We start from the raw sequence: 14,750 nt of genomic DNA, 5'->3' as shown, positions 1-14,750 counted from the left end.
AGTTGAGAGGCTATGCGATGTTATTTCAATGATTACAATACCGGATCAAATTTATGAAGAACTTGCCAGAATGTGCTTATTTATCAGTATGCCGTTTTACCCACGCTGACCTGAATTCATGTAATGATTCGTTTGGGAAGGTGTCATGAAACCAACCAATTGTATCATCTCCTAAGGCAAGCTAGCCCACAACTGTTATAAGTGGTCCTTGATATCCCATATATAGGCACTGTGATGGAGTTGACTTCCAAACTGGTCTCACACATATTCTATAGGAGAAGATCTAGGGATCGTCAAGGAGGCAGTTCATTCATAGAGATACATGCCCTGTATGGACGAGTATTGTCCTGTTGACCACGATACTGTTGCATGAAAGATAGCACATGACGAAGCAGGGTGTCGGTGACTCACCGCTGTGCTGTTATAGGTCCTCAATCACTACCAGCCGCGATGTATAGTCACGCCAGATGGCCCCCACTTCATGAAGCCAGGGGTAATACTGCTGTGTCTCTCCAAAAGACTGGAAGAATAGTACCTCTCTCTTTGTCACCATCATATTACCGACGATGGTCGTCCAAGGTTACGCAGAACCACGATTCATGCCTGAACACAGTACGAAGCCATTCGCCAGTAGTACATGGTTCCCGCTCACGACACCTTTCCACGTGCAGGGCCGGAAAGCACCTAGTCAAGCTGCTGCTAGTCTCCGATATACGCTGCGGAACAATGCAGAATGTCACAGAGTGTCCATTACTTGTTTTCGGATGGCACACGCTGATGTGAAATAGTTGCAATGTGGTTGGTGCACAATACGGCGATTCTCCCTTGTGGTGATCAGACATGGTGGACTCGAACCTTGACGACGAGTGTGCCTACCCTCGCGTTCACATCCAGTACAGCATAGGGCCACTGTCACACTGGAAAGTCCCGCAAATCTGGATGTTGGACGATTCGACCAGGCCGGCCGTTGGTGGCCGAGCGGTTCTAGGTGCTTCAGTCTGGAACCGCGCGACCGCTAGGGTCGCAGGTTGGAATCCTGCTTCGGGCATGGATGTGTGTGATGTCCTTAGATTATTTAGGTTTAAGTAGTTCTAAGTTCTAGGGGACTGATGACCTGAGATGTTAAGTTCCATAGTGCCCAGAGCCATTTGAACCATTTTGTTGATTTGACCAGCTGACCAAATGGAGACTCAAAGCGAGACTCCTTCCAAATTCTGTCAAGTTCTGAGAAGCTGAGTGCCATTCTGGTAAAAAGGGCTGTTACTCTCAAGTTCTTTATAAATTTGGCTCTACTGCATTATCACTGAAGCAACAGCACATACATTCTCAAACTTTGAAGTTTCTTTTCTTTTCCTCCTTGCCCTCCTGGGTACTTCCCATTTTTTGTTAGGTTATTTAGAAGATTTTATCGAGTTGCGTATCTACTTGTTTTTCTTTATTGTGATTTCATTCGCCTGCTCCTTATGGGCACAATTCGCCACTCTTCAGTTGAGTGACATGGCAGTTAATACAAGAAGAAAACGATTCATAAAAAGGCGACAAAATTGGTGAAATAAAAACACAGTAAGGGGAGATAATGGAGGTAAAAATACACTGACATGGGAACGTTCATGGGGGGACAATTACAAAAGTCGACATAAAGCGAAAAAAAACCACAGCTGGCGAGTCATAGAGCACAAAAAAGACACTGAAGTCCCACACACTTGTTAAAAGTTGGCCGCAGTATTAAAAACACTCCAGAACAAGACATTTTAAGCCCAGTTGGAGAGATGGAGCACACATGACGAAGAATAAAACTGCCAGGAGGCACCTGCCAAGGGATAGGCCTGAGAGGATGGAAAACGCGGAGAGAGCAAGGTGCAGCATGGGAGGGGGCGGGATGAAAAGAGCAGGGGCGTCAGTGCAACACGATTTCTGGACAACATTGTTGTGGAGAGAAATAGCGATTAGTATGATTAATCAATAATTCAAAACCAGACTTAATCGCATTTATTATTATTATACCGTCAACCGGTTTCAACCCGACGTAGCTGTCATCTTCTGGGCGTTTACACCATTGGTCGACTGCTGGTGGTGTCACTCCTGTCTACATAACGGCAGGAAACCGGTTGGCGGTATAATAATAATAAATGCGATTAAGATAGTTTTTGTATTATTTATGTGCACCAAGAGGCAGGAGACAGGTGGGGCTGGAGATGAAGAGGGATCGACGTCCTAAAAAGCACTCACATATTATACAGCAGAAGTAACAGGAAGAGAATGCGAGGGGAATGACCTGCGCTCAGTCTGCTGCAGGATGCGGCCCATCTCGATGAAGTAGGGCATGGCGTAGCTGACGACGGGCTCCTGGTCGTCGATGTCGGTCTCGAGGAAGGCGTTCAGGTACTCGAGCCAGTTCAGCTGCGGCACCTCGGCCTGCAGCTCGGCCAGCGTCAGCTTGCGGTAGATGGCGCTCGTGTCGTGCCGGTCCGCCTCCGGCAGCGACGCCTGCGCACGACGGACACACACCACTCACCACACCTCTCTCACCTACTTCAGTAGCCGTGAGCTAATTGCCATGTACAACCCAATAACAAAGTCTAAATTTCAAATTAATGTGTACTAACTAGGACGATGTTTACAATGACGTCAGTGGCGGCGTGGAACCATACAGTCTCGATTATCTCGCAAGCTGCTCGTTTGCGGATCTGTGTTAACTGGGACATGTGTGCTTCTATTATCGTGCACTTTCAGCCGTGTAAGTTCGCGCCATCCTTTTTGATACAACTTGTATACTCTGCCGCAATACGATGGAGAAGTTTGTGTTTGGCGAAAGCCTGGAGAACGTTACCTGCCATCATAATTATGCTGCCGCAGCTCTGAAGTGCGTATAAGGTAGTGTTACAGTATTTTTTTTCGTTGTTAGAGTGTGGTTCCCTTATTGGGTTTAAGAAAATACTAACTGCAGAAGTATTTGAACACATTTTACAGCACTGTGTACTACGTACAGTAGAGGAATAGTTTGGGGATGATGTCTGTCTTCATTAGCATGCCTCTGCACTCTGTCCTAAAGCAGTATACATGAGGCTATAGTTTTTGAGTAATAACGTTCCCGGCATGGACTAGCCTGCCCAGAGACCCGACCTAAACCGAATGGACTATATCTGGGATGAATCAGAACGTCGAATTCGCTACAGACTGCAGCGTCCAACATCACTTCTCTGGTTTCGGCTATTGGGGAACATTGAACTGGCATTCCTCTACAGCCATTTACACACTTCTTCGAAAGTATACGCGGCGGAGTTCAAGCCGTCATGATGGCGAAGGGTAAACGCTCTCCGTCCACTGATATGTACTCGGCTATTTTTGAACAGCTAGTACGTAAGCTGTGCTCAGAAAAACGTACAGCGTCGCAGGGAGAACACGAACACAGACGGACCTCAGAGCAATCAGACCGTTTCACTGAACTTAACACTTCAGACAACCGCGTTCCAAAAGTCTGATATTTAAGGTGGGCATTTCATGCCGACCGGTTGAGGCAGGTTTGTGAACCAGTCATTCCATGAGGCAGCTAAAACTGTTCACTGTCTGTTGCCGTAGTGAAGCAACTTCTAATAACCAGTAGTATGATGCATTGACAATAACGCTGTAAACCTCTAAATTCTGACCTGAAAATGAATCTGAAATGACTTGAAACTTGAGTAAGTGACTCGTTTCAGCTTTGATGTAGCTATAAGTAAAGTAATACTCAGTGTTAAAAAAATCCGCGATGAATAAGTGTAGCTCAGTGAGATAGGGTGGTTATAGAAAATTCGCTTTACCACAGCTAACATTTTCGAGCTGAGAGGCCGTCGTCGGTGAACAAAAATATTTATTAATGTTTCGTTCCTATCTGCAAGAGTTATCTTTAAAGATGAAATGGAAACTGCAGCTACCGTTTTGTCCCTAAGGAGGTCCGGAAATTTTAACTAAATTAAACACCGACCATGAAAGTATTCATTGTATCATTTTCCCTTTGTCTTTAACTTTGGTGACTGCTTCGTGAAGGTTCATAACTGATGAAACAGTTGTCGATGAGTCCTCGTCGTTTGTAACACCCGTCATTGTCACAGACATAAACCTATTATACCCTTGGCCTGCTTACAAGTAATCTGAGTTTCTCATTATTTGTACATAACAGGAACCGCACGAAATGTAGCACAGGCAATCCACACTAATGCAATAAAAAATTAAAAAGGACTATGAGACATAGACTTTTGCTGTTTGCAGCTTCATTTAAGCAACTTAAATGGATTTGGACAGGATTTTTTTCCAAACGATACCTTTTGTTGTGCGCTGTGTGGTATGCAGAAACGAAATCATCCATTGCAATCCAAAGAAATTTCAGACGTGAATTTCAAAAGGAGCGACCATACTTTAAGACGATTAAGTCTTGCTATGACAAGTTCCTACCAACTGCGATTGTGAACAGACGGTCATATGCTGGCAGCAAACGTACATCTGATGAAATGGTAGAGGAGATCGGAGAGATTTTTAAAAGGCGTCCAACAAAGTCAGTTCAACAGGCCTCTTAAGAGCTCACCATGCCTCTCTCAACAGTTCACAAGCTGCGGCATGAACGACTTCGCTTAGAAGCTTAAAAAGTAAAATTGTGCAGTCACTGAAGCGAAATGACTTCGTATCGAATTTGCTATTGAGATGTTGAACTAGATCGGATAAAACCTGAACTGTATACGAAAATCGATTTTTACTGACGAAGGAAGCTTCCACACATGTGTGAAGGTTAATTCGCACATAATTCGTATTTGGGGCTCGGAAAACGTATAAGATTTTCGGGAACAGGAGAATGTTAGAAGTGCACTGACGAAAGGTGGCACAGTTGGGTCATTTTCCTTCGTCGAGAAAACAGTAACAGGAACAGACAATAAAATTCTTCTGGACTACTGCCTACATAGTCAGTATATAAGATTATTCGACTCAGCACAAAGCGCTAAAGAAAGTCACTTGCAACAGTGGCCGAAACGTCGCACTATTTTTTATATTGACAATGCAGTCAACAGCCCACAAGAATTTTATTGACAGAGGCAATGGCCGCCGAAGCCTGTGCCTACAGTAACAGGAACAGTTTTTATGCACATGCTTGAGCAACTCGCTGTCCTTCAACTCCTTCGCCTTCAGACAAAAGTTATCTTCCAACAGGATGGTGCACTACCGAACTGAAGTTTACATGTTCTTGAGTTCCTGGACCGAACATTTCTATGGGGATGAAGAACACACGATGGACCACCAAAGCGGCCATCGGAATCTCCAGACATAACTGCTATCCATTTTCCTGCCACTGGTGTTAAGTGACAGACATTGTGTATCTCCCGCCTGTACGTGATCTCGGTGACCTCCGGCTAAGAATTATGGATGCAGAAACGCCCATCATCCCATACATACTGAAACGCACAAGGATTGAGACAAAGCATCGTCCAGACATTTTACAGGTTACGAAAGGAGCCCACATAGAAGCGCATTAATTTACACAGGTCTGCGACATAAAAATAGTGAAAAAAATTCCATCACGTACAGTTATTTCACAAACTGCTTACCTAGTTTTAGCTTTTTGCCACACTTCAGCACTCTAGTGAGTTTGACTTTTGGTTTTTAGGATCTCCATAAACTGTTACTTAGCCTTTTTTATACTAGATATACGTAAAATAGAGAGTAATCAGGAGAAACCAGACGTATTCCCACGTCAGTGCCTGTCTGTCGCGCTGCACCTTCCCCCGCCATCACCAAGCAGTGAGCTTCTGTTATTGTCCTTCAGTTCACAGTACCTGAAGCTCTGTGCTGTTCACGTGTTTTTGTTTCTAGTGCTTTAAAGTAGTGACTGTTTCTTGTGTTATGAAGTTGTTTTATTGACAATGGCTACCATAGGATGTATAAAGTCGCCCGATTGCTTCTGCTACATTTGTGGTAACTGTAGCGTTAAGAAGCAACAAAGAAACATTTCAGATTTTGTTGAAAAAGTATATTTCGCCTATTTTGGTATAAAGTTAGGCAATCAAGATAAGCCTTGGGTCCCACACAAAGTTTGTTCAGTGTGTGTTGAAGAACTGAGGCAATGGTTTCAAACTAAAAAGCAGTCCTTACGTTTCGGAATACCAATGGTTTGGAGGGAGCCCAAAAATCATAGTGATGACTACTATTTTTGCTCTTGCAATGTATGAGGTTTTAATTTGAAAAACAAAAAGGATATTTCTTACTCTAACACTCATTCAGCCATTCGCCCAGTTTCTCATGGACCTGAAGCATTAAAGTTCATTTTCTCTACTCACATCTTGAGAACTCCCCTACATACCTTGGTGATGTAAGTGAAGAGCAGGGCGAAAGATTCCACCAAGACATCAGAGAAATGAAGAGAAGATATCAAGGAAGATGGAACGTCAACATGATAGCGGACTACTGCTGGGTGATAAAAAGAGACGATCCTCAGCGAGTCCACAGCTTGAAAAGCAATAAAAGAAGCTTCGACAGAAAGCGAAAGCGTTATTATAAGGACTTATGAGCTTAAAGAGAAATGGAAGTGCATTGGAAATGTAGTTTAGAACAAGATTTATAAATAAAATAAAATTTTATAACATTGGAAAAAATGTGAAAATTGCTTAAATTTTTGTTATTATACCTAAAAATACAGATTTTTTTGCCAGAAAACCGGTGGAAATAGAAAAAAATGAATTGCATTTCTGAAATCAGCGCTGAAAAGTAGCGAGTGATCAAAAAGTCAATATAAATTTTGAAAACTTAATAAACCACGGAATAATGTGGATAGAAAGGTATACATTGAGACACATGCTTGGAATGACATGGGGTTTTATTAGAACAAAAAAAAAAAGAACAGTATTGCTAGACGCGTGAAAGATCTCTTGCGAGCGTCGTTTGGTGATCGTGTGCTCAGTCGCCACTTTCGTCATACTTGGCCTCCCAGGTCCCCAGACCTCAGTCCGTGCGATTATTGGCTTTGGGGTTACCTGAAGTCGCAAGTGTATCGTGATCGACCGACATCTCTAGGGATGCTGAAAGACAGCATCCGACACCGATGCCTCACCATAACTCCGGGCATGCTTTACAGTGCTGTTCATAACAGTATTCCTCGACTACAGCTATTGTTGACGAATGATGGTGGACATATTGAGCATTTCCTGTAAAGAACATCATCTTTGCTTTGTTTTACTTTGTTGTGCTAATTATTGCTATTCTGATCAGATGAAGCGCCATCTGTCGGACATTTTTTGAACTTTTGTATTTTTTAGGTTGTAATAAAACCCTATGTCATTCCAAGCATGTATGTCAATTTGTACCTCTCTATCTACATTATCCCGCAATTTATTCACTTTTCAAATTTATGCTGACTTTTCGATCATCCGGTACATAAAAGTCAGTTATCAAATTTCAAACAATAAAAAAATTTTTTTTGGCAGTCCTGTGTTTTTTGTACAAAAGTTTTAGAGTTACTTTACATGATGGCACCAATCACAAGTATCTACGTCTCACAATTTTTAAAATTGCATTTCGTAATCAGAGACGTTTCAAATGGACACACTGTATTATAGGTTAACTGCAGGCCTTGTAGGGTGGTGACAGTGTTAATTATCATAAGCAGACAGTCATTTTCCATTACAGCTGCTACAAGGGAAATTATTGTTTATACAGTTATAAAGATTTATACTGAAACGTTCTTTCCAGAAAAGATTATTTATAGAATAAAAGTTACACTGTACAGCGGAGTGTGCGCTGATATGAAACTTCCTGGCAGATTAAAACTGTGTGCCGGACCGAGACTCGAACTCGGGACCTTTGCCTTTAACGGGCAAGTGGTCTGCCGACGTTTTTTTTAAATCTCATTTTGTTCGTTATTGTTCGTTGCAACTGTTCGTGGCAGACGTCACCTGACGCCCATTGAAGTTCGTTATTGATCCATTCACTCAGTTTTTTTTTTTAAATTAGAAACACGCTGAGCTACCGTGCCGGCGTGAAAGTGACAGGGTGAGTAGGTAGGAGCAGTCTCGTCGTCGTTGTTATGGACGCCCACGGACTACCACAGAGGATAAAGACAAGAGTATAGGGTTGGTTGGGTTGTTTGGGGATGGAGACAAAACAACGAGGTCGTCGGTCTCATGGGATTAGGGAAGGATAGGGAAGGAAGTCGGTCGTGCCCTTTGAAAGGAACCATCCCAGCATTTGCCTGGAGCGATTTAGGGAAATCACGGAAAACTTAAATCAGGATGGCCGGGCACGGGATTGAACCGTCGTTCTCCCGAATGCGAGTCCAGTGTCTAACCACCGCGCCACCTCGCTCGGTGACTGAGCTACCCAAGCACGACTCACGCCCCGTCTTCACAGCCTTAATTCCGCCAGTACCTCGTCTCCTACCTTCCAAACTTTATTAAAGAATCTCTCCTACGAACCTTGCGGAACTAGCACTCCTGAAAGAAAGGATATTGCGGAGACATGGCTTATCCACAGCCTGGGGGATGTTTCTAGAATGAAATTTTCGCTCTACAGCGGAGTGTGCGCTGATATGAATCTTCCTGGAAGAATGAACTGTGTGCCGGACCGCTGTAGAGTGATAATTTCGTTCTAGAAACATCCCCTACACTGTGGCTAAGCCGTGTCTCCGCAATATCCTTTCTTTCAGGAGTGCTGGTTCTGCAAGGTTCGCCGGAGAGCTTCTGTAAAGCTTGGAAAGTAGGAGACGAGGTAGTGGATGAAGTAAAGCTGTGAGGACGGACGTGAGTCGTGCTTGGGTCGCTCAGTCGGGGGAGCACTTGCCCGCGGAAGGCAAAGGTCCCGAGTTGGAGTCCCGGTCCAGCACACAGTTTTAATCTGGCAGGAAGTTTCAAAGATTATTTGCTTGACAAAACTGGCGTGATTGGTACTGACGTTGGCGAGGCGGCGCTCGAAGTCGATGACGCTCTGCAGCTCGGTGGCGGCGCGGCTGGCGTTGGCGCCCAGCAGGAGGGCCACCTCGGTCATGTAGCGGTGGTAGGCGCGCAGGTCGCCCTCCGAGCTCGCCTTTAGGTAGTAGTCGCGGCTCGGCAGCGCCAGCGTCATCTGGTCCAGCTGCGCACAGTCCACACTTTTCTCTCAAAACACGCTTACGGAAACGAAGTGTCAGTTTTTTATGCAATTTTGGTCACAAGCTACTGTCTTCTCAGATTTCATCCATTTTCATTCCCATGTATCACCGTTTTATTTAATGTCATATTTGTAACACACGATGAGGCGACAAAGTTCATGGGACAGGTATACCCACATATACAGATGGCGTTAGTATCGCATACACAAAATATACACAACTGGCCATTGAAATTGCTACACCATGAAGATGACGTGCTACAGGCGCGAAATTTAACCGACAGGAAGAAGATGCTGTGATGTGCAAATGATTACCTCTTCAGAGCATTCACACAAGGTTGGCGCCAGTTGCGACACCTACAACGTGCTGACATGAGGAAAGTTTCCAATGGAACCGGTGGGTTCAGGAGGGTAATACGGAACGCCGTGCTGGATCACAACGGCCTCGTATCACTAGCAGTCGAGATGACAGGCATCTCATCCGCATGGCTGTGACGGATCTTGCAGCCACGTCTCGGTCCCTGAGTCAACACATGGGGACGTTTGCAAGACAACAGTTCGACGACGTTTGCAGCAGCATGGACTATCAGCTCGGAGACCATGGCTCCGGTTACCCTTGACGCTGCATCACAGACAGGAGCGCCTGCGATGGTGTACTCAACGACGAACCTTGGTGCACGAATGGCTAAACGTCATTTTTTCGGATGGATCCAGGTTCTGTTTACAACATCATGATGGTCGCACCTGTGTTTGGCGACATCGCGGTGAACGCGCATTGGAAGGGTGTATTCGTCATCGCCATACAGGAGTATCACCCGGCGTGATGGTATGAGGTGCCATTGGTTACACGCCTCGGTCACCTCTTGTTCGCATTGACGGCACTTTGAACAGTGGACGTTACATTTCAGATGTGTATCGACCCGTAGCTCTACCCTTCATTTGATCCCTGCGAAACCCTACATTTCAGCAGGATAAATCACGACCGCATGTTGTAGGTCCTGTACGGACCGTTATGGATACACAAAATGTTCGACTACTGCCCTGGCCAGCACATTTCCCAGATCTCTCACCAAATGAAAACGTTTGGTCAATGGTGGCCGAGCAACTGGCTCGTCACAATACGCCAGTCACTACTCTTGATGAACTGTGGTATCGTGTTGAAGCTGCATGGGCACCTGTACCTGTACACGCCATCCAAGCTCTCTTTGATTCAATGCCCAGGCGTATCAAGACCGTTATTACGGCCAGAGGTGGTTGTTCTGGGTAAAGCACCAGAGCTGACACAACAAGTTCGTGTTGAGAGAACCAATTCTGAAACTTCTAGCAAACAACATGATGCAAGTACTGCCAGTGCAGCGGTTCAGTTAGCTTTGACCGAATTAATTTATTTATTAAATTACTTGAATTAGAAGTGCATAGCAGTCCCAGTCGCGCAGGATGGAGGCGAAACTAGCGCATTATGTGAAACTTTTCCGCGAATTGATGTTACTGTGTTTGCAAATACATACAATACTGGCCATTAGAAGTGCTACACTACGAAGATGACGTGCTACAGACCCGAAATTTAACCGACAGGAGAAGATGCTGTGATAAGCAAATGATTAGCTTTTTAGAGCATTCATACAAGGTTGGCGCCGGTGGCGACACCTGCAACGTGCTGACATGAGGATAGTTTCTAACCGATTTCTCATACACAAACAGCAGTTGACCGGCGTTGCCTGGTGAAACGTTGTTGTGAGGCCTCGTGTAAGGAGGAGAAATGCGTACCATCACGTTTCCGACTTTGATAAAGGTCGGATTGTAGCCTATCGCGATTGCCGTTTATCGTATCGCGACATTGCTGCTCGCGTTAGATGAGATCCAATGACTGTTAGCAGGAATCGGTGGGTTCAGGAGGGTAATACGGAACTCCATGCAGGATCCCAACGGCTTCGTATCACTAGAAGTCGAGATGACAGACATCTTACCCGCGTGGCTGTAACGGATCGTGCAGCCACGTCTCGGTCCCTGAGGCAACAGATGGGAACGTTTACAAGACAACAACCATCTGCACAAACCGACGACGTTTGCAACAGCATGGACTATCACCTCGGGGTCCATGGCTGCGGTTACCCTCGACGCGGCATCACAGACCGGAGCGCCTGCGATGGTGTACTCAAAGACGAACCTGGGTTCACGAATGGCAAAACGTGATATTTTCGGATGAATCCAGGTTCTGTTTACAGCATCATGATGGTCACATCCTTGTTTGGCGACATCGCGGTGAACACACATTGAACGCCATACTGGCGTATCACCCGGCGATCACGTATGAGGTGCCATTGATTACACGTCTCGGTCACCTCTTGTTCGATTGACGGCACTTTGAACAGTGAATGTTACATTTGAGATGTGTTATAACCCGTGGCTCTACCCTTCATTGGAAACCCTACATTTCAGCAGGATAATGCACTACCGCATGTTGCACGTCGTGTACGGGCCTTTCTGGATACAGAAAATATTCGACTGCTGCCCTGGCCAGCACATTATCCAGATCTCACACGAACTGAAAACGTCTGTTCAATGGCGGCCGAGCAACTGGCTCGTCACAATACGTCAGTCACTACTCGTGATGAACTGTGGTATCGTGTTGAAGCTGCATGGGCAGCTGTACCTGTATACGCCACCCAAGCTCTGTTTGACTCAGTGCCCAGGCGTATCAAGACCGTTATTACGGCCAGAGATGGTTGTTCTCAGTGCTGATTTCTCAGGATCTATGCCCCAAATTGCGTGAAAATGTAATCACATGTCAGTTCGAGTATAATATATTTGTCGAATGAATACCCGCTTATCATCTGCATTTATTCTTGGTGTAGCAATTTTAATGGAGAGTAGTTTATATGTGGTGGAGTATCTCCATGCAAAGGCTGCGGAGATAGTGTTAATACTAAATGATATTTTCAGGTGCAGGTTTTGTACAGGGGAATATGGTTATTGTAAACACGGAACAGGATACGGAAGGTTGTTAGGATTAGGAATTAGAGTGCCTTTGTGTAGATGGTGGCCAATGGGACAATCTGTTTTCAAATTTACCTCATCTTCTTTCGGGAACGACAAAAGGACACATGTTTTCTGTCGGTACTATTCCAGATTCCGTGTGATTTTGATATTATTTGCTGTCGTTCAGTGAACAGAAAGATATGTTTTGATTCTGGAATACTGAAATCCTGCAGATGTTTTGCTCTCACGAAGAGATGGTGTTTAGCAAGTAGCTAGCGAGTGGCAATAGCATCCTGGGAGACAGTTACAGGTTTACATGGACAGATTTGGCTTATGTTTATTTCTTGATATCAGTAACATTTCTAGTGTAGAAGAGTTTTCTGTTTACTTTTAAGATTTGTTTTTGTAACAATGTTGTGTTACACAGGAAAGTATATTTGCGCCCTAACATCTAGGAGCTTCTGCAAAATTTCTCTTATCAGACTTCTGCTACAAAATTGTATCAGATGTATTTCCTTTGTTCAAGGTACTGGTGAAACATATCGTCAAGGCCAAGCATTAGGCCTATCTAGGTTCTTGTACAGCGGATTCCATAATGTGCACCGGAGTTTCTGGAAGTCTTTACTGTTTTTAAATAGCCACATTACTACCATTGTGTGTAATTTCCGGCCATGCTATCTATGTCGCGAGCACATGTCTCGATTGTATGTTATGTGAGTCAGATTCCTGTTTTAAATTAAGAGACTAATTACCACTAATTTAAATGTGAATATCATCTCATACATGTCAAGAGACTCCACATACAGGAAATGATGTTTTACATATACTGTTGTCATCTTGCTAGTACCTCACTAAACACTATAGCACCTGATCAATAGTTCCGGGACACACCTATCCAATGCGGAATTGGCCACTAGATGTCACGAGAGGCGGACCCGTCATTATAAAAGGAAGCGGGGAGTATTGTGATATCAACATAGAAAGAGTAACAGCATGAACACACTGACTTTGAACGTGGCCTAGTCACTGGGTGTCACCTGAGTAAGAAATCCATCACAAATATTTTAACCCTTCTGAATCTGACCACGTCGATTACTGGTGTTGTGATTGTCAAGTGGGAACGCGAAGGAACAACCACAAATAAACCAAGATCAGGCGCACCTCATGTACTGACGGACAGAAACTGTCGACCATTCTGTGGGAGAGTGACTGTAAAAACTTGGGTGAAATGAGCCGAAAGAGTTGTAAGGTGTCAGGCAAATCCAACACCTTCCATGAAAACCCTGACATGATAAGCAAATCCAGTAGTATGTCACATAGCTCCGAATAAATCGTGACATTAAATTAAGCAAAGTACCACGAGTAACGAGTGAGCAAATGGAATACCACAGACTAACACAAGAATGCCTAAATGCATGTCGTACCTTCCCACCGTGAGGCAGACGCAGTTCCGAGGGGAGAAACGAGGACAGAAGCCGAGAGCAGAACCGTGTTAAGCTAGAAGGCCTTACGATAATGGACGGACTGGACACCCACGTCGCCAGCCTTCCTCTAAGACTACCACCCGCACGTTTTAGCGTAAGACTTTTTCGCGTCCCTGTTATGTCAAGGACCACCCCCCAGCCCACGTTAAAAGCTAGAGGCCTCCAGAAAAACAGTATAGATCTTACGATAACACAAAAAGGGCCACTACCACCCCCCCCCAGCCCATGTTAAAAGATAGAGCCCTCCAGAAGAACAGTATAGATCTTACGATAACGCTAAAAGGACCACACCAGCTGCAGGTTTTAGCGTGAGACTTTTTAGCGTCTCTGTTACGTTGCAAATTTTAAAACATTGCCTCACCACGAAAAGTATAACGTTTCTCATTGGATAGACAGAATTTTTGTAGGCGGAGCTTAAGGTTAACATTGAGACCCTGATTGGTCAGATGAAAACATAGCCAGATAGTTTTTTTTAAACTAACTTCGGTAAATTGTAGTAAGGAGAGGTTAGGAGAGTTAGTTCCGAGACGGCGAGCTGGATGGCTGGTGCGCCGGCCGCTGTCGCCCTGACGCTGCCTAAACACCGACAAGGTAATGAACGCACGCGATGCCGCATTTTTGAGCGCATAAGGCTTCACTCAGAACTGCAGAAGACTCATCTGTTACACCCCTTTTTTGCGTAATACTAGTGTCGATCGTTAATTAAAACTCATGGTGTTCACATTTGCCACTTGAAGAACACATCTGAAACGCGATGATTTTTCTTTTATATAGTTATTGAGAAGCCGCATCAGCTACTGTAATTTACGACAAGTTAGATAAGTAATTAAAGATAATTGAGGGTCACTGTAGACCATTTTGATAGTTTTCTCTTTTGTGAAATTTAATTTAAACCTAGATTATAGATGTGATATGGCATAGGTCATCCTTCGATCGATTGTAGAACTTGGAAACACATTCAGGGAATATTCGTTCACATTTTTGTTGAACGCAGTTGGTTTTTACCATCCTGTATTAAAACATTTCCTTTTATGAATAGTTCAATTTATAAACAATGTTTTGTGAGTAGAATAAAATTTCCAATGGTAAACTTAACTGCTTTTTCGACGTTATTTTACCAGCTAACTAACAATAGGAAAGCCTTGAACCCCTTCCACTATATTTTGTTAGTACTAAGATTCTTTT

The 14,750-nt window shown here is 44.3% G+C and overlaps 1 protein-coding gene across 1 annotated transcript in view; it reads right to left on the bottom strand.

The window, feature by feature from the left end:
• LOC126354798 (neprilysin-1-like) overlaps positions 1–14,750 on the bottom strand; it is a 518,824-nt gene that overhangs the window by 79,838 nt on the left and 424,236 nt on the right. Inside the window, exons 6-7 of the mRNA XM_050004711.1 lie at positions 8,908–9,087; positions 2,276–2,487 (exon numbers count right to left, since the gene is read on the bottom strand). Of these exons, the coding sequence (XP_049860668.1) occupies positions 2,276–2,487; positions 8,908–9,087 (392 nt within the window). The remainder of the gene's footprint in view (positions 1–2,275; positions 2,488–8,907; positions 9,088–14,750) is intronic.

This window comes from Schistocerca gregaria, chromosome 3 (genome assembly GCF_023897955.1).
Source record: "Schistocerca gregaria isolate iqSchGreg1 chromosome 3, iqSchGreg1.2, whole genome shotgun sequence".
Classification (NCBI taxonomy): domain Eukaryota; kingdom Metazoa; phylum Arthropoda; class Insecta; order Orthoptera; family Acrididae; genus Schistocerca; species Schistocerca gregaria.
The sequence above is the reverse complement of the archived record's forward strand: the minus strand, read 5'-3'. Positions and strand labels throughout refer to the sequence as shown.